Below are 20,755 nucleotides of genomic sequence, written 5' to 3' on the forward strand. Positions count from 1 at the left end.
GATATTCTACAATAGGATCTGTGACAATCATTTTCGTTGCACTGATCATTCTTGAAACAGGTAGGAGAGGCAAGTATGATCAGTAAGGGGAGGGGATCCTGGAAGAGACAGTCTGGCATGCTTTCTCACTGGTGACAATTTTAAAATAACTCATTGGAGTTTCTTGAGTCATTAATACATCTGGCAACCCCAAGGTCATTTCAAGTTCAGGCACTGGAATACTTCGGACACCTTGTATGTGGTTTCTGAGCATCTCCAGAACCGATTCTTTGAAGTGGTCTCCCCTCTGAACATTCTGAAGTGCTTCTTGAGAACTTTGGGTGGGGGGATGAAATAAACCATAAACATTCCTTGCCAACAGGACTGGGCAGAGAAAAGATCCATTGATTAAACTAATCAATGTGAAGAACTGGAAGTCTCCCATTAAGTAGACAGCACACACTAGACGCCAGAGTGCAATGATTAACAAACAGGTGGAGAGAGTAGGCATGCACAGAAAGTTTCACCCACACCCTGCTTTGTGGTTTTCACACTGATGCCACCACACCTTGAGTTTTGCTTATTAAAACAATAAAGAGGAGGCAGAGAGAGAACCTGCTGACAAGCCACCCAAAGGTGACACACAGTTCCTCAAAGGCCAAACTTGATAGACCAGAACAGGATTCCACTGGGAGAACACCTGATATTAGCAAAGATGACAGATGATAGACAGGATAGATGATTGATAGGTAGATAGGGTAGATAGATGACATAGAAGTTTTGTTTTATTAGAAGCAAGTTTTTACTATATGATCTCTAGCAGTCCTGTTACTCACTCACTATGCAACCAAGGCTGGCCTTGTACTGACCATAATCCTCCTTAGTGGCTGGATTTGTAATCATATGCCACCCTAACTTAGTACTTTCCAACTTGGTCTACACTGTGCCGATTTTTGCGAAAATTAATGTCCTCTTGTTTAATCCACGTTGACTTTGAAAGGAAGACTAAAATGGGGATACATAGAGGTAAATTGGGGTACAGGATCCAAATCATATATAAAATCCTAAAAATTAAAAAAAATAAAAAATAAAAAGCTTCTCAAGTGTTTAAGAGGCAATGGCAAGAAGTAAATTCCTGGCAGGTGAGATCAACAGTTAAAAGTCCCACTACGTGACAAACAATCGTGGTCACATCGTGCGTCCATATAGAGCAGCGACGCGCCTGTGAAACTCAGGAAAGAAGCTGTGACCACAGCAGTTAAAGAGGGCTTTACTAAGCGCCCAACTCGTTCTTCATCCTTAGGTGACAGACACCCTGTGCCCACGTCACCCAGCAGACACCTCAGGGCTCGAAGCTGTTCTCCACTCCGCCACGACCCACTGTCATAAGTGTTGGATCTGAGACCCGGGGGGAAGGCGGTGGGGAGCGACTCCAGAGTGCATCGCGACCCAGGGGCATCTTGAAATCCCCAGTAGGATTCCCCTGGAGCACGAACACCCCCACACTTCCTAAGTGTGACAGGCAGGCGACCTCGAGTTTACCTTCTGAGTCACCTGCTCGGGCGGTGTCCGGGCGTGAAAAGTGGGTGACGACAGGCTGTGAGAGTGGGGTGAGGGGGGAGAGCGCAGGTGGGAAGTGACAGCAGCCCCAGCAGGGGACATGCAGAGCTGGGCGCCCGTGGCGCGCAGGGAGAGCCGGGCGGGGCTGGTACCTGCGGCCCGAGGAGCGCTCACCTGAGCCCACGTGACGGGGCGGGGCCTCGCCGGGCGGAGGGCTCCGAGGCTCCGCCCCCAGGCCCGAGGCCCCGCCCCTGCCCGCAGGACCCGGCGGCGGCGGCGGCCGCCGAGACGTAGCAGCGGCAGCGGCAGCGGCAGCATGTCGGCCGGCGGAGCGCCCGTCCCGCCGCCCCCGAACCCTGCCGTCTCGTTCCCGGCGCCCCGGGTCACCCTGCCCGCCGGCCCCGACATCCTGCGGACCTACTCGGGCGCCTTCGTCTGCTTGGAGATTGTGAGTGGGGGCAGCAGCCTCGGGGAGGGTCGGACCTGCCAGCGAGGACCTGCAGCATCCTTGTCCCCAGGCCGGGCCGGGTCTGGGTCCCTCGGCGGTGGCTTCGGCCTGCGCCCCCTCTGGGGATCCTCTCCTTTCTTGGCACCTGTTACGCGGGCACCTGCTCAGCGGGCTGCCCGGGAAAGGGCCCTTGGGGAGCTAGGTCCGGTGGGGGCTGAGGATTCGGGGGAAAAAAAAAGAAGAAAAATTTAAAGGTGGGGGATGCTTGCGCTTGGAGGAGTCAGGGACGCTGGGTTCGGCCAGGGGCCAAGCTTGGCTAGGGGAAGAACCAGCGCCCTCCGGCCTCTCCTGTTGCTAACCTGCCATTTTGTTGGGTGGTGCAAAGGTGTACCTATGTCCGGGTGTCCAGGAGGCTGCCAAGGTGTGGAAAGCGGGGGCGGGAGGCGACAGGAAGAAAAGCTGAAGACCTGGGTCTGGTTTCATTCCCCCGCCCACCCTTGCCATCCCTAGTGCCCTTTGAGTTGGGAAGGAAACAGGGCGCAGAAGGAAGGGCAGGGAGAAAGGTGAGTGAGGTATGTGCGATGCCTTTGGCAATGTCTAATCTAATGGGTGTAGGAAGAGTGGGGGAAAGGTGTAAGCGTGGCTGTCGCCTACGTCTCTGCCTGTGCACCTTGTCCTTTCCTAGTTTACCTACGGATTCCAGGCCTTCTGGGCACACTTTGCTGGACTCGAGGCCCGGTCATGCAACCTTGTTGAGCCAAGCACTTGAACTTTTTCAGAGGAATTTTACGGAGTTGGAAGCGTTTTCAGCTCCTCGTGGACAAGGGGGAAATGTGCAAATATTAATTGGGCAAGGCACATTGCATCATGCCCTGAGAATGGCAAATAGAGTGAACTGTGAGCAAGGCAGGGCCTTTTTCTTGTAGCCTGGTTTTGTTTGCTCGGTTTGCAGTTTTCATTTCTCCCCATCCTCTCCTGCGAGTTTGCATGACCTGAATTTGGGTCATTTGGCCTTTGCTTTTGGACTGTGGGGCTGGGACACCGTGTGAGCATTGGTTTTCTGTCCTGTAATACTAACTGAGGTTGCCATCCTTGGTAAGTTAAGTTTAGCTCAGATTTAAGCCTGAAAGGAGAGACACAGGTGAGTTACAAGCTGCGGCCTTGGTGGTCAGAGTGATGATGAGGCTGAGAGATGCTGGTTAGAATTTGAAAGTCTGAGCCCACCACAAAAGCATCCGAATAACTGGGGTTGGGTGATGGCATACAGGTAAGAAGTGAGAAGATGGCTCTGGGCCAGCCTTGCAGCTGGGGGAGGGATGCTTGTTTAAAACAGGAAAATCAGGAGAGAAAGCATTCGTGGATTCTGACCTCCTTTTATTCTGTGCTCCTCAAATTCCAGATGCTTGCTACCTCCTTTTAGAAGTTTTCCTCATGTATATACCCATTTTCTACCTGCACTGAAGTTTACAGAATGTTCCTGTCAATAGACTCACATTCTAAATGTTAATTAGAAGTTAGCCTCATCCTCTGCAGAAATGAGCATGAAGTCTCAAAGATGATACGTTACATGTTTCTAATATTGTTTCAAACCTATTTACACATTTGCATATGTATCTATGTGGATATATGCATATATGTATATGCATGGAAAAATACATGCAGAAGACTTATCCACATGCTATGACAGACATTGAATAGCATCTCAAGACCCATGTGTGGGTGTATTGCACCTCTGGGAACACTGTCTAGTAGTTCTGAGGGTGAATAAACACAAGAAGGGGACTTGTTCAATTTCTCTCAGTCCCGTATCACTTTGTTTCATCTCCTTCAGTGGTTATTTCTCAACTCTTGCTGTACTTAATAACTTGGCAGCTTTAAAAATTACTGCTGTTAGGTCAAACTAATTAAATCAGAATCTCTCGGGGAACACAAAGAGTTAGATAGATTTTTTTTTTTAAGGGTCCCTGAAGAGTCCAATAAACAGGTATAGGTGGGAAGTGTTGATAGAGCCATTCGGCCAGCCTTTGCAAATGTGATTTTTTTTTTTTCAGACTGGATGGCGGGATCCTAGACACCTGGACATTTACAAACCACTCCTCTTATATCTTCATTTCCTCTGGCACCTTATCTAACCCTGAAATGTGCTCAGATTTATTGAGACAGGAAAGCATCACTGCAAAGCCATTCAGCTTGCACTTTCACTTTTTATGGCCAGAAATCTTTCTAAGTTGAAGTTGAAGGTCTCTGTTACCTCCTTGACTTGCACATTAACCTCCCTCTACCTCCTTCTCCATAGGGAGAATCAAAATATACTAATGAAACTAGTGACCTCTGGGAAATCAGAGACCACAGTAGAGATATCAACAGGTCCTTTTTGGCTCCCATCCTTCTGGAATACTAAGAGATACCAGATGATAAATTTAAACAAAACAGCCATTGGATAATTGTATTCCTTAATCTAGGTTACCCAATTTGGGCTGGCGTGATGGCATAGTGGATAAACTATTTGCCATGCACATGTGAATACCTGAGTTTAAATACTAAGAACCCAGGTAAATCTGCATACTATTGTGCCACTGTCTAATTCCCTCATGCCTAGGGTGAGAAGGGAGGTGAGGTCAGAATCACATGGAAGCTTTGTGAGTCAGCTAGCCTGGCTTTTGCAGGGATGAACAAGAAGTCTCTGCCTCAAACAGGCTCTCTTTGGTTTAACAAAGTAATAGGAAAGAAGTTGTCCAATGACCTCCACATGCATAATTGGTATGCACATTCCTGCACTCACCCACATGCATGTACACATGCACACACATCAAAAAATTAAAACTGCCAGGTGTGGTGGCACACACCTTGAATCCCAGCACCTGGGAGGCAGAGGTAGGAGGATCGCCATAAGTTTGAGGCCAGCCTGAGACTCCATAGTGAATTCCAGGGCAGCCTGAGCTAGAGTGAGAACCCACCTCAGAAAACCAAATAATAATAATAATAATAATAAAATAAAACCAAAGTAGAATTCCTGAAGAGAGCTCAGGAATGACTTTTGAAGCACCTTTGCCCCTTGCTTTCCCAATGTCCCTCTAATGTGTGGCTCGTTTTCCTGTAATTAAACATGAGAATTCTTCAAACGCAGTGTCAAATGCTAGGTGGTCTCCATCTCCTGGAGATCTGGGGACAAATACTTCAGCTGCTGGATGCTTCTGGAAGTCTCTCAACTATTTCTCAGTTTTTACCTTCCAGCCAGGTCCAATTAGCCCCAAGATGTCTTCCCTTTATGGATGGTTGCCCTATAAAACCTTGAAAAGTGTTTCCAGTGAGGATGGTTTTGGCTCCTGATAGGAGACTGAGCTAATAAGACCATGATATTGGAGTTCAGTTCTCAGACCTTCCTCAAAGAATTTAATCCCAGCCCTCATTGCACTGCATTTACAACCTCTCAGAGATCAAACAAAAGATATAAATAGTGCATGCCTACCAGACCAGGTAAAACAGTTTACAACACTGGCTTCAGGAGAACATTTCAACCTTGCATGCATGGTATGTGTTTTTGAGATAGTGTGTTCTTAGGAATACCTACCTGGCTGGTGCTTTTGTTTAGGGCCTCAAGCCACTCTGACCAGTGCATACTTGCCACAGAGTTTAAAACTAAGTTAACATTGCAAAGCCAAGCCTTTTAGTTCAGGCTGAAAAGCAGCCCCCTCAAAGTTATCATTTCAAAATCCTCTAGGTCTTTCCTGAACAAATGTTTATTGACTACCTACTGTGCACAAGGCACTGGGAGCAAAGGTGTTTGGATCTCTCCTCACCTGAAGCCCTTTAGTCCAGTTGACAGGATATGTATGAAAATACCATTTATGGAAGTAAAACTTACATATGAAAGGTGAGCTGCAGTTAAAGCATTTTGTATACTGGTCTAGCTACAAGAAATGACATTGGAGCGTCTCTACTGTTGGGCTTAGCAGTATATTTAGGGTTCTATTCTTAATTATGTTACTTTATAGAATGCATAAGATCAAATGTCGAAGTATTAATCACAGAAAGAGTAAAATTCGTATTTTAACGCATTTCAATTTCAGCCATAATGTTTAGGAAATAACATTCCTCAAGTTAACCATTTGCATCTCTTTTTATGAGTGGAGTTGTAGGCTTTTTCCACATGTTTCTAACTGTGATGTTTTGATGCCATGATGATTATCATTTATCTAACATAATAACATAATTAAGAATGCAGTGTGCATTGGGCCTTCTTTTATGACCTAGGTATAGGATAATTACCATGGTTCTTGTCATTGAAAGAAGGTATATGGCAGAATATAAGCGCCAAAGATTACAACAGTGCATGTGAAGTGTTGAAATCAGGTCATGAAGATATTGTAGGAAAGCGTGGTAAAGAGCATCTGACTGCTGGAGTGCTAAGACAGACAGCCTCAACAGGGAGGTGATGTTTGAGTCTGGCCTTAAAAGATAAGCAAGAGTTCAATCAACAGAAAAATCGGGAAAGAATTTTCCAGGCAGAAAGAAAAGGGCATATGTATACTGAACAGACAAAAAAGACCAGGCCACAACCTCCATAGTGCATGTTCGGTTTTTGACATGACTGGTGAGGAGGTGGGGACAAAGCTAAGCCATAGCTCAGGGTGTGGTTTGCTAAGAGATGTTAAGCCAAGGTTTAAACCTGTTTTGTGTTAGACAGTTGCTGAACGACACCTTGTGTCTGCTAAATCTGCTTGTAAAATCCACAGATTAATGTAAGAGAGATCAACTTATTATTATAGCTAAGATAAGCTGTGATAGGAACATGAAATAACACCAAAGACAGGATGGGGAAAAGAAGAAGTGTGAGGTGAAGTTTGACATGCATTCAAATGGTACGAAACGAGACTGCAATATAAGGTGTAACTGAAATGAACTGTATCAGGAAAATGAATGTTAAGGGAAGCTTGGTGGGAGGGCAAGGGACGTATAGGAGGCATGTTCCATCATGCAGGTGAAACTCTTGAAAGAATTTCAGGTTATTTTGAATAAAAATCTTGTGAGTCCAATCTGACTAACGTGAATGCTCTGGTAGGTTGAATTTTACTTCCCTTGCCCAGGAAGTAGATTTTGATTGCAAAGAATCACTGTGTCTGGAGTAGACAGACAAGAATGTGTCAGCGAGGGCTGGAGAGATGGCTTAGCGGTTAGGCGCTTGCCTGTGAAGCCTAAGGACCCCGGTTCGAGGCTCGGTTCCCCAGGTCCCACGTTAGCCAGATGCACAAGGGGGCGCACGAGTCTGGAGTTCGTTTGCAGTGGCTGGAAGCCCTGGCGCACCCATTCTCTCTCTTTCCCTCCCTCTGTCTTTCTCTCTGTGTCTGTCACTCTCAAATAAATAAATAAATAATTAAAAAAAAAAAAAAAGAATGTGTCAGCGAATGTGTCTGCTTCCTTAAATGGGCTTTTCCCCATCACTAAGATTTTTCTTTTGCCTATGGGTTGAAAATCTCCATCAACATGAAAAGACCTTTTAAATTTTCATAAGAGAAAATAAACCAAGGCCTGTCAGAGAGCATTGTTAAGCATTCATTCTCCCTGACTCAGAGCCCTGCAGGAAATATGAAGAACTAACACTTCAAAGACTTTAAAGGAACTTGCTCAAAAGATTGACCTTGAGCTACAAAGGGAACGTTCAAGAGGAGACTGTTGGGTTTGAACGGCTAGATAGACATGGGCCAGGTAGTATGGGCCATGGGCGTGGCCTCACCCCTGTAATAGAGCTGAATAATAGGGCCCCATCATGACAAAGGCTGGAAACCAGGCTAGCATATGCAGTATTGCAACATGCAGTTACTTGGAAAATGCTGCTGCATGATTGTGCACAAACTGAATAATGTTTGAGAATATTCTGGAAGAACTGGCTGACATGGAGATGAACAGTTTTGAAGTAAATGCATTCTTTAATGCTTGTCCAATTGAAAATGCCATCATGCTTCCTGGGTAGCTATACAGTTTGACCTGAATTTCCTATTTGGCCTATTTTATAGAAGAGGGCCAAGTCCTCTCAGCCATTCTGCCAGGTACTCATAACTTTTATGTAATAACTTTCAGAAAGAAGGTAAAAAGAAAAGAAAAGTGATTTAACCTATTCTTGCCAGAGTCAGGCATACAGGAGCAGTTTACCACACTCACAATAACTAGTTAGTTTTGACCTACATGGTAACTAGAAGGATTCTGAAAAGCAAGAGAAATTACAAACAACAATTTAAAGGGGTCAGAACCCATTTCTCCTCTGTAATATATGCCTTCCGTTTTAGCATTAGCATTAGCTATATTGAAATCTGAAGTGGAAGTTTGGGTCAGATGGGGATAATGAAGTATTGACAGGCATATTTGAAACATGAACCTAAAAAGTGAAACTTATTTTGCACCTCATGTATTTTGCTGGTAGGCTTTGTATCAGTGACTTTGTTGTTGCTGTGATCAAAGACCTGGCCAGATGGGCTGGACAGATGGCTTACCAGTTAAGCACTTGCCTGTGAAGCCTAAGGACCCCAGTTCGAGGCTCGATTCCCCAGGACCCACGTTAGCCAGATGCACAAGGGGGCGCATGCATCTGGAGTTCGTTTGCAGTGGCTAGAAGCCCTGGCATACCCATTCTCTCTCTCTCTCTACCTATCTACCTCTCTCCCTCTCTCTCTCTCTCTCTCTCTCTCTCTCTCTCTCTCTCTCTCTCTCTCTCTGTCACACTCAATAAATAAAAATGAACAACAACAACAAAAAAAGACCTGGCCAGAGAAACTTCAGGAAGGACAAGGGTTTAATTTGGCTCACAGTGCCAGGGAAAGTTTCATGGCAGGAAGGGTGTGGTGGCAGGAGCAGGAAGTCAGCACACTGCAGCATAGTCAGGAAGCAGAGGTAGAACAGGAAGTGGAACTCAACTACAAGACCCCGAGGCCTGCCAACAGTGACCCACTTCCTCCATGAAGACTTCATCTGCTAAGGGTCTACAACCTTCCCAGAACCATCAGCTGAGGACCAAGTGTTCAAACATATTATCTTATGCAGGGAATTTTACATTCAAACATGAGCCACAACAGGCCTCTTTTATAGATACCATTTCTGATTTTGCTTCCCACAATTCTTTCTCTAAATAAGATGGAACAAACCTTTGTGATGTGTACCTCCAGTTCAGTTCTGTGCCATTGTTAGTCCAGGACCAGTCTAGGTGCTAGTCAGCATGGCTAAACAAGTGAGGACTAGTGAAGGGGTCAGGAAGGCTAGGGGTGGCAAAAGTTTCAGTAGCATTTGCAGTAGTGGTAGGTCATCTGGGTAAATGGGGGCCCAAAGAAAATTGAAAATTGATGTCATTGAGGTAGCTTTCCAAGAGATGCAAACCTTTCCATCACTTTCCTTGCTCACCTCCTGAAATCTTGTGCTAGGTGAAGTATATGTTCCTATTTCACAGTCCTCTTTCCTGTTTCTGAACATCCATCGTGTAGCAGGAAAGGGCTGGACTCCACACAGCCATGTATTCCAACCATCAAAAGCTGCCCTTCTGAAGTAGCTTCTTGGAGCCATTCATTGCACACTCATTGATGTGTGCTCATTTTGAGGGAGACAGGACTGAATACCTTATGTGGAAAGCACTTTTCTGGCTTCTGAGCATCCAGAGACATTAAAAGCAATGTGTCCAATTCTGACCTCACAGTCCATCGGGTGAAAGGTATGTAAGCCCATGATTTCAATCTAGATGGTGTAAATGGTCTAAAAGATGCATGCATCAGTACCCACACAGGCCCTGAGGATGGCACTTAGCCAGGGAAATTGCTCAGGGAGATGTGATACAGCAGGTTAGTTCTACAGCAAATGATTTGGTGCTTGTTGAGCAGAAGCCTGGGCCAGTGTAGCGAATTCTTTGTGTGCCAGGGGTGGGGTGGTGGGCAGAGGCTGAGTGCAAAGGAAAAGTAGGTGGGGAAAGGAGCATCACAGAGAAATTGGAGGTTAGGGATGGTTAGGCAACCAGATTCTTTAGTATTGCTGTGACTGGGCAAAGCTGCATCATGAATGAAATTACATTTTATTAGCCTGCCTTGTATACCTACCTACCAGTTGTGTCTTAAAAAAAAAAACAAACTTTATTTAGCAAGGAAGAAGAGAGAGAGAGAAAGAGAAGATGGATGTGCCAGGACCTCCAGCCACTGCAGATGAACTCCAGATGCATGTGCCACTGTGCATCTGGTTTTATGTGCACCCAGGGTAATCGAACCTTGGCTGTTAGGCTGTACAGGCAAGTGCCTTAACCACTGAACCATCCCTCTTGTGTCTTTTGTCTGAAGTGTGAAGTTTCTAGTTTAAAAAGAAAACTTGGAGAACAAGAATAGCTTATAACCTGGAACTAACTGTAGACAATCCTTGTTTCTGGGTGATAAATTTTGGAGATATTAAGTATTTCTCTAATAGTGTTTCATGCAGAGGCTTCCAGTAAGAAACAGAAGGAGCTGGAGCTGAGGAGATGCTTCGGTTCACAGGCATGAAGCCCCGAGTTGCCATCCCCAGCACCTGTGTACAAGCTGGGCATGGCAACACACTGCTATATACACAGTGCTGAGAAAGCAGAGACAGGAGGACCCCAGGGCCAAGCTGGCCATCTAGTACAGCCAATTAATTGAGCTTAGCTTCAGTGAGATGCTGTCTCAAAAAATAAGGTACAGAGGGCTGGAGAGATGACGTAGCAGTTAAGGTGCTCACCTGTAAAGCCTAACGACTTGGGTTTGATCCTTCAGTCCCCAGGTAAAGCCAGATGCACAAAGTGGTGCGTGAATCTTGAGTTCATTTGTAGTGACTAGAGGCCTTAGGGTGCCTGTGCCTGTTACCTCTCTCTCTCTTGTCTTTATCTCTCTGTGTTTGCACATAAATAAAAAAATAATAATAAGATAGAGGGCAGTTGAGACACCCCATGTTGACCTCTGGCTTCCACATGCACTCACACATAAGTGCATGTACCTCCTGCTCAACACATATGAACACACACACACGCATGCACACGCACACACACACACACACACACAATTCTAAAACAGGCTTAGTAAGTAGGTAAGGTGTTTTGAAGTTTTGAAGGCCTACAAAAGTTTTTGAGACTTGAGTGAAAACTGTGAACTATGAAGCCGGGCGTGGTGGCGCACGCCTTTAATCCCAGCACTCGGGAGGCAGAGGTAGGAGGATCGCCGTGAGTTCAAGGCTACCCTGAGACTCTGTAGTGAATTCCAGGTCAGCCTGGGCTAGAGTGAGACCCTACCTCAAAAAACTAAAAAAAAAAAAAAAAAAAAAAAAAAATTGTGATCTATGTCCTCAGGGGGGGAAATAAGTGCTTATATTTCTGTCGACCCAGTTTTCCACGACTTTCAGGTATTATTTGGAAAGGTGATAAAGACCTGGTTCTAGAATGAGAACTTAACTTTAAAGTAGAGCGTAATGTTAACACCTAAGCTCAGGGATTCGGTCTCCAGGCTCCAGCCCCACGTCTGACACTTGTTAACTGTACCTCCTAGAAAAGTTATTAATAGCTTTGTACCTCAATGGACTCCTCTGTCAGATGGGAGTAATAATCTTCCTCAGGCTCTGAGGAATAAGTTGGTGCAAAGTCTTAAAATAGTGATTGAAGCCTAAGAGCTTAATAGATGTCACCTAAGAGTCCTGTTGGCCTACTGCCATCAGCCACCTTCTCAAGCTTTCTCTGTCACCACCCTGGGAAACGTGACTTTCTATTTGTTCATTCTCCTTGCAATAAATGACATGTCCAAGGTATAGATAACATGACAATAAGAGTTGTTATATATTATACGCAAAAATGCTAAGTACTGAAATAGTTGTGTGGGGATATTCTAAGTAGTTTGTTTGCCCCTTGTGATTCACATACTTATCTCAATTTTTCATTTAAACATTAACCAAAAGTAGATCAAAGTAGGGATTAGCCTGTTCACTTAATACAATAGTAAAGGTATACAGAGATGAAGGTGTCATATTTGGTTTGAAAATTAGTCAGGATGTGTGTTTAAAGTAGGCTGTGAGGAAACAAGTGAACATAAAAAGGATACTTGCAAAAGTAATCCATTGGAAGCAGAAGAGGGGTGTCCAAATAGGAGACGAGTTGAGAAGTCTGTAGTCCACACAGCCAGAATCATGTGTCCCTTCCTTCCGGTACCATGTCTGCCCACGGGGCCATATGCATTTTGACCACAGTTTCTAGTGGAGATATGCCTCAGCTCCAACTATGAGAGCTCAGTTCAATGTGACTCCAGATGAATCCTTCCTTGGTTTTTCTCCTGGGAGGGGTTCAGCCTAGTCATATTCCTCTGATCCACAGAGGCCAAGCTTAAAGTGAGAAAATTTATTTTAAACCACAAAAGGACTATTGTTTTAGAAATGAATGGTAGTGGTTACTTTTATAATGGCTGTGCTGAGTACCTGGGTAGACCAACTTAAGGAAGAAATGGTTTTTGGCGGGAGGTGGGGAGTCACAGTTTAAAAGGGTATGGCCTGTCATACTGTTATAATGAGAAAGGGATGATGGAGTTCAGAGCATGCCATGGGACTTCTCACATCTCCTCTGATCAAGGAGAGAGAGAGAGAGAGAAAAAAAAAAATACTCAAGCCAGAAAGACATCTGGGCTGTAATTCTCAAAGCCCACCCTACAATGACCCACATACTCTGCCAGGACACCACCCCAAAACATTCCACAAGCTTCCACGTGGGGATTTTACATTGAAAGCATAACAAGTATCACTCTAATAATTGCAGCCCAGAACACATCTGAACACATGTGCCGTGTTTGCCAGCTCCACCTAAGTTGAGCCAAGAAGATAAGAGCAACCGGCAACAGGAAGAGCTAACAGCGACTGCTGTGAGGTCTCTCTCCTTTTGGGTTTCCAGGAGTAGAGTGGCCTTTCTGGTAAGAGTTTGAGGCTTAGGAGCTATGAGCACTGATTTAGTTCCTTAAAGAAATTTCAAACTAAGGTGCATTTACTTGTTTTATATACAATTATCGTGCTTTTCCAAACACCGGGAGCAGTGGCAAGCAGGGGTGGACAGGAGGTCAGAATGTGGACTCCGATCCAAGAGGAGAAAAAACCGTGGGTGCAGCGTGGCATTTTGAATACCTCTCTTCACAGTGTGCACACTGCAGTTGCCAGGATACTTTATCAACCATTCTCGCTCAGGTCTTAACCATTTCAGCACTCTGCTTTTCACGCCTTAGAACAGGACTCCTTCCTATTCACCAGAAACACTGGTATTACCCTCTCTCTGTCTGGGATATGCTGTGAGCTTACTGAAACCTAGAATTGGAAGCACATATGCTTGAATCTGGGCAGGCTGACTTAAAGGTTGAGGAGAGGGCATTGTTCTTGTTGCTTGTTCGTTTTTTTTTTTTTTTGAGGTAGGGTCTCACTGTAGCCCAGACTGGCCTGGAATTCTCTATGCAGTCCGAGGCTAGCCTTGACCTCACAGAAGGTTGGTTTTTAATATTGGGACTAGGTTGGAAAGCTTTGGAGGAAAAGAAGCTTCCATCAGGAGTAAATCACACACAAAAAAAGGGAAGAGATGATTGTATCAAAGCCATAATATTCCCTACCGCAGCAGGACTCTGTGTTGGGGGGACCAGGGCCTTGCCCGTGGATAGTCAGGCACACTTGATATAGGGGAGGTGGCTCTTCAAAGCGAGCCTGCTGTCATCCACTCGGCCTCTGTGGTCCAGAGCTGGCCCATAAGTGTGATGTACACATGCAGGTCATAGACTCTCGACCTGGGGTTGGTGAATGGGCTTAAGTGAGAGAGGGATCTAGCGTGCTCTCACTGGTCCCTCTCTGCCGCACTGCCCACATGTCACAAAGGAGGAGGTCAGTTCAGATCTCGTACCTGTAAGCACTCAGTTTCCTTTCCAAGGCTTGAGATATGGGGGGGGGGTGCTATAAAGTTGTATTTGAAGGAGCAGATAATGCATACTCTGTACACAATAGCCTCCTGCCCCAGCCTGGATCTGACTTGAGAGCTGCCTTCCACTCTGCCTCTCTTTCCAGATCCTTCTTGTTCCATTTCTCCTCCCCTCTCACCAAGTGCACTGTGCTAATCGCTTTTTATAGCACTCGCCTCAACTTGATCTTGAATCAGACTTAATGGCATCTATTTCTTCCCTAGATAGGGCTCCTGGAGACAGAACCTCACCGCTTTGCTCACCGCTTTTTTTTTTGGTTTGTTTTTGTTTTTGTTTTGTTGTTGTTGTTGTGTTTTGTTTTTCGAGCAGGGTCTCACTCTAGCTCAGGCTGACCTGGAATTCACTGTGTAGTCTCAGGGTGTCCTCAAACTCATGGCGATCCTCCTACCTCTGCCTCCCATGTGCTGGGATTAAAGATGTGTAACACCACACCCAACACTGTTTTTTGTTTTGTTTTGTTTTGTTTCGTTTTCCCCCTTCAATGTTCTTTTGCAATGCCTAATGATAGGTTTGGGCCTGGCTTCAGGTTTAGTTCAGGTTTATTAAATACTGTGTTTCATTCCAAAGAATTGTTTAGAGATATGAGTATATCCCAATACCTAAGCTGTTCATCTGTTTAGTCTGACTGACCGTGAGAAATGATGACCAGTTGTTCTCCCCCTTGCATGTATCCATAGGTTCTCAGCAAATGATCCTACAATTAGTTGAAATTTAAAAATGACCTAAATATCTTACACTATATTTAAAATAATGGGTGTTCATAAATGGAAAAGGAAAAGTCTACTATAAAAAAGAATCTTGAAAGAAAAAAATACTGGCCTATTGAAAATATTCTCATTGCCTTCAGATATACATAAAAGAGTAGATAAAAGATAATCTTTGCCAGGCATGGTAGTGCATGCCTTTAATCCCAGTACTTAGGAGGCAGAGGTAGGAGGATTGGCAAGAATTCAAGGCCACCCTGAGGCTATATAGTGAATTCCAGGTCAGCCTGAGCTAGAGGGAGACCCTACCTTGAAAAAACAAACAAAACAAAAAAAATCTTTTACCATGAGCAAGTTTATTCCTCTCATAAGCATTGGTAAATCAAAGCGATAGTTAAAATTTTAATATGCATTAGTATTCATTGCTTAATTTTATTTGCTAAAAACTTGGGGTTGTTAACTTTTTATTTGAAAGTAGGGATGGAGGTATAGTACTATAGCTATAAGTTTATTAAGTTGTTGCTCTAATTAATTAGTTGCTAATTATTACTCAAGTGGTAACTTATGTTTTCAAAACAGTCCACCAAAAAGTATAATAAAGTATAACTGTATTTCAAAATTATAACAAATTATATGAATAAGCATCCTTTGAAATTTGAATGAAAACTAGCGTTTTTTAACTTTCATTGCACCTTGGGTATTGCCAAAATACAAATAATGATTGGCGTTTCATATTTGGAGCTCCAACTGATCTCAGATGAGCACTGGTCTGTTTGTTCTCTAAACAGATATTTGAGAGCATCCTTTGTGTTGACAGTGTGTACCACCTGCCCATGGCATCTTAGGGCCAGAACATAGGCTGGGTTTTGTGACGCCAAAGCTAGCATTGTGCCCAAATTGTAGGTAGGAAAAGGTTATTATGAGAGTAGTAGATGGCGTGGGATGCAGAGATAAAAGCACTGTGCAGCTAAGAAGGCCTGGTAGTGGAGACGGAGCCAAAGCCAAGGGTATTCAGTTACCACGTGTCTCATTGCTGAAATAGATATACCACTAGGGAGGGCACCCAGGGAGTGTGTAACTGAGCATGAGTGGAACTCAGGAGAGATTTTTTTTTTCTTAATGAAGATTCAAGATTAGGTATGAGGAATAGTCAATCAAACGGTTGAATGGCATCCTGGGCCACTCAGTTGTGAAAGAGCTTTGTTTACAAGCTGTGTGCCTTCTTTATTTCTGTAATAGAAAAGGTGAAGGGCTTAGTGATGTAAGACAAAGATGAAAGAAAGGCGGTCAGATCACAAAAGGCCTGTGGCACCATGTACTGGATGCATAGCCTTTATTACTTGAGGATAGGCTGCACACGACTGTTGGTGTTAGATTCCTAACAACCATTAACATCACTCCTATTTCTCCTCCTTTTCTCTTAGTCCTAGTTCCCCAAGCCTGAAATCTGGGAATTTTCCATCTTTGTTTGTTTGTTTATTTTTCTTGTTATATTCTACATCGTATCAATCACTATCATCGTGCTCCTTCTGAATTTCTATCTGAGGTCTGGAAAGATATTTCAGTGGTTAAGGCACTTGCCTGTAAAACCTAATGACCTGGGTTCCATTCCCCAGTACCCACATAAAGCCAGGTGCACAAAGTAGACATGCATCTGGACTCTTTTTGCAGTGGCTGGAGACCCTGGTGCACTTATTATCTCTGTCTTTCTTCTACTTTTCTCTGCTTGCAAATAAGTAAATAAAATAAAGTAAATTTCTATCATGTTTAGGCCTGTCTGTCTTCGGTGCCCGAATGGTAATTTACACAGTGCTTATATTGGTCCCCTAGGTATCCCCAGCCCTGCATCCTTTCCTGTTCAGTGCATTCTAGCTAGAAAAACCTATAACCGAAAACCTTGAATATTACTTCATGCTAACCACAAGCATGGCCTCCCAGTTGCCCTTGGCCGGCCTCATCTCCCCAGCCTGTCCTCAGGCTCCACCCTCTTTTTTGTCCACTTGGATGAGGTGCTGGTGTGCACTTGAGCTGTGGCACTTGCCTGTGTTGGCTGTTGTACAGCCCTGGCCAGGTCATCTGAGACTCATCACCTGGAGAACCCGTACTGTCCCTCTGGTCCACCTCATCCTGTCCTTGGGATTGTTCCTTCTAGAATATGTTTCCCCATTTTTTACATCTGGATCAGGAGCACCTGTTCCATGGAGTTGCAGAGCCCAGTATGTCCTCCGTCAGGACATTCGTAAAGCAGCCCTGTGATCCCTTGCTCAGCTGTCCCTTTCCTGTAGTAGAGTGACTTCTGTGATGATAGAGACCCATGCAGCTTTGATACTTTTTTTTTTAATTTTATTATTATTATTTTTTTTTTTTTTTGAGAGTGGCAGGGGTAGAGAAAGAAGCACTATAGAGAGAGAGAGAATGAGCACTCCAGGGCCTCTAGCTGCTGCAGATGAACTCCAGACACATGCGCCACCCTGTGCATTTGGCTTATGTGGGTACTGGGGAATTGAACCTGGGTTCCTAGGCTTTGCAGGCATGTACCTTAACTGCTAAGCAGTCTCTCCAGGCCCCAGCTTTGTTACTATTTTATTCCCAGCACCCAGAAAGTACCTAGGTTGTATTGGTATTGTTTTTAACCTTTATAACCACCTAAAGTACATATTTAGATGTCCAGAACATAGTAGATCGTAGGTAATGGTGCTTTGACTATTGTAGTGAGTAACAGCTGCACGTATGATTATATATGTAGACACTCATCTCAGAAACACAGACAGGTCATGATAAAGCCTGAGCAAGACCAAACTGATGTGGGGAGTTCTTTGCTAAGAGACTCTCTAGAAGCAGTGAACGCAGAAGCCAGTGGTCTGAATGGTAATGAGGAGAGGAAGAAGAGGCCAGTCCATGTGGAAAAAATGGTGACTGGACAGGAAAGTATGTCCACTGGCATTGCAGGAAGCTAGATGGTGAGAGCTTGCTGTGTGAGCACATGGGTTGAGGAAGTCTTTCCAACCCGAAGGTGCAGATACAGTCAGAGCACCCTCCTGGTAGGACTGGTCCTCCACCTAGGGGAATATGACATTTTATAACGATCCTAAAATAGTAAGGAAGGTGTGCATGGGCTTGGGGAAAGAGAGAGATAAGGATGTTTAATTATTTTATACAAAAGGTATCTTTTTTTTGTTGTTTTTTTTTTTTGGTTTTTCGAGGTAGAGTAGGGTCTCAGTCTAGCCCAGGCTGACATGGAATTCACTATGTAGTCTCAGGGTGGCCTCGAGATCACTGTCATCCTCCTACCTCTGCCTCCCAAAAGCCAGGATTAAAGGCATGCCCCACCACACTCAGCCAAAAGGTATCTTTTAAGCAAAGCTTTAACTCTTGTTGTTTTTCTTTCAGCTGTTTGGGGGTCTCGTCTGGATTTTGGTGGCCTCCTCCAACGTTCCTCTACCTCTGCTCCAAGGATGGGTCATGTTTGTGTCCGTGACAGCTTTCTTCTTTTCCCTCCTCTTCCTGGGTGTCTTCCTCTCTAGGATGGTGACTCAAATTGATGCCAACTGGAACTTCCTGGTAAGGAACTTTCATTGTAAGTGTACTGCAAGAAAATGTAAAAAACTTACTTTTGTTGAGGAATGCCTGCGTCTGCTGTTCTGTTTGTTGCCTCTTACTGGGGAGAATAAATCAATCAATCAGGTCACAGGGGCTGCTGTGAGGCCCAGGTGTGGATTTGGTAGATAGCAAGACCCATTTTGTAAAATTCCCACACTGACAGAGCTGAGAAGTCATGCTGTTAATCCTTTGTGATGGATGACTTTTATTCAAAAACAGTTCTATTGCGTACAAATGAATTGCATTATAATTAGCAAGCAGTTGAACAGATGCTTTTTGGGAACTGAATGTTGTTGGATGTGTCTTGAAATTTTCCATTGAGTTCTGCTCGAGATATAGTCACGTAGTCATGTCTCAGTGTTTGTGGGGCTCTCATTGCAAGTAACTCCCACCTGGGATATTAAAATCTATAGATCTCAGGTCCCATGTGTGCATGTGTGTGTGCACATGGGTGTGTATGAAATGGTACAATTCAGTAGTAGGCTTAATAGATTTAATTAAAATATAACAGGTTTAATTTACATAAAACTTAAACAAATTACACTAATTATGTTTCCAGTCATCTGAAGGTTATTTACAATATCCGATACAGTGTAAATGCTATGCAAACGGCTTTTATACAGAACTGTTTATGCAATAAAGGCAAGAAGAATTTATCTGTACATGTTCAATACAGACATACTTTTTCCTGAATTTTTTGATGCATGATTGATTAAATCAACAAATAGGAGACCCACAGATACAGAAAGGCAGACTGTATGTGCTTTACCCAAAACAATTAGCTATATATTTTGTTCTCCAAATGCTTAAAAAAATTATAATTAGTTCCTATCCTAAGTTAATTAACATCAGTGAGCTTTAAAAACGTAAATTATAATGAACACAGTGTTTAACGTAGGACACCATATTTGATTGGTGATTTGATCTGCCTTGCAATTTTTTTTTTTTCTTCTGGATTCAAGCTGCTCTGTCCTGTTTGAGAAGTGTTCATGGCTTATTGTTCTGCGTGCTTGGCTCTGGTTTGAGGGTTACTCTTACTGCCTTCAGCCTGGTTTTATTACAGCTGTTTTTTTTAAAAAAAAAAAAAAATGAATCTATCTCTCCAGCTACTAGAAATGGAAAATGGTTATTAGGTTCATACTGTAATATTTTAGCAATAAGAGAGTCAAATGGTGGACAAAACTATGATTCGGTCAATGTTATTATCAGCCCAAGTATTATATTACAATAAAAATAATTTTTTAAAAAAAAATGAGTAAAATAGAACACCGTTCAGTTGGACCCGCTTCCCTTCTGTTTTCCTAGGCGATACTCGGAGCCTCATTTCCATGCTAGTGGTCATTCATTCTCTGGAACTAATTCAGAAAGGTCTACTGGGGAATCATTTCGGCTGCAGTGGACAGTGCTTAAAGGAAACATGTGAAAATCCCATTAGGTTCTAACTACATTTTGAAACTTAAATCAGGCCAAGGCAATGGCTCAGACTATAAGAGCGCTTGCTATTCAACATGAGGGCCTAAGCAGGCCTGATGCTCCCTCAGTTCAGTTTCCTAGCACCAATGTCAGTAGCTGGGCATGGCCGTGTGCACATGCCTGTACTCCAGGCCAGGCCTGCGGGAAGCAGTCTGACCAGAAATGACGGCTCTGGGTTCACGGAAAGACTCCACCTCAAGGAACCATGCAGATGAACACAGAGGACATGTGACCTGCTCCTCTGGCCTCTGCATACACGGCACACCGGGCATGTGCATCTGCATATTACCTACACATGAATACACTGCCCATGTAGTATATATGCACTCATACATGCCACCCCTCCGCACACACACACACAAAATCAGACCTTCAGCCAGGCTTTGTATGTATTCCCTTTAAGTAAAATAGCACTTTTGTTTTATTCATAGAGCACAAGGGGAAGTGTAATTCCAAATGTTTTCAGCACTGGAGTCTAGCAAACGTGGTTGTCCTTTAAGACAGCCCGGGGCAAATGAGATGGTTCAGGGTAGAATAAAGAAGGCAGAGGTGTGCAGTGGCCACAGGCTTTGAGGTTAGGGCTGCTTTGTTTAATGGCTGTGTAGTCTTGGGAAAAAATGTAGGTAACCTCTTTGAATTACTATTTCTTCCTCTGTACCATGGTGATAATAATACCTGCCTTACCAGCAGCCAAAAAAGTAAAAACTGAAAATAATGAGTGGAAGAGTGCTTAGCTTTGCGTCTGGGTTCTAGTAAATAGTAATAATTCTTATTCTTTAAACAAACTAAGGCTTATTGTTCAGAATTCTGAAAGCCCTAGTTCTGTGAGTGACTGGCCAGTATCTACGGACATTTCTCCTAGTTTTCCCTCAGTGATGAGAAAATATCCTATTGTTTGATTATATGATTAAAATCCAAGTTCCCTAATCAGGATACAGGTAGACGGTTCCTATTTGCTTTCTAAATGCCTGGCTTTCCCATAATAAGATCTCGGGATCTATTCTCCAGTGTTGCTAAGGGAAACCAGGTTC

The 20,755-nt window shown here is 44.0% G+C and overlaps 1 protein-coding gene across 1 annotated transcript in view; it reads left to right on the forward strand.

Moving 5' to 3' along the window:
* Positions 1–1,855: 1,855 nt before the first annotated feature.
* Mal2 (mal, T cell differentiation protein 2) overlaps positions 1,856–20,755 on the forward strand; it is a 32,960-nt gene continuing 14,060 nt past the window's right edge. The window contains exons 1-2 of the mRNA XM_004661417.2: positions 1,856–1,987; positions 18,042–18,212. Coding sequence (XP_004661474.2) covers positions 1,856–1,987; positions 18,042–18,212 — 303 coding nt within the window. The remainder of the gene's footprint in view (positions 1,988–18,041; positions 18,213–20,755) is intronic.

Source organism: Jaculus jaculus, chromosome 2 (genome assembly GCF_020740685.1).
Source record: "Jaculus jaculus isolate mJacJac1 chromosome 2, mJacJac1.mat.Y.cur, whole genome shotgun sequence".
Lineage (NCBI taxonomy): Eukaryota > Metazoa > Chordata > Mammalia > Rodentia > Dipodidae > Jaculus > Jaculus jaculus.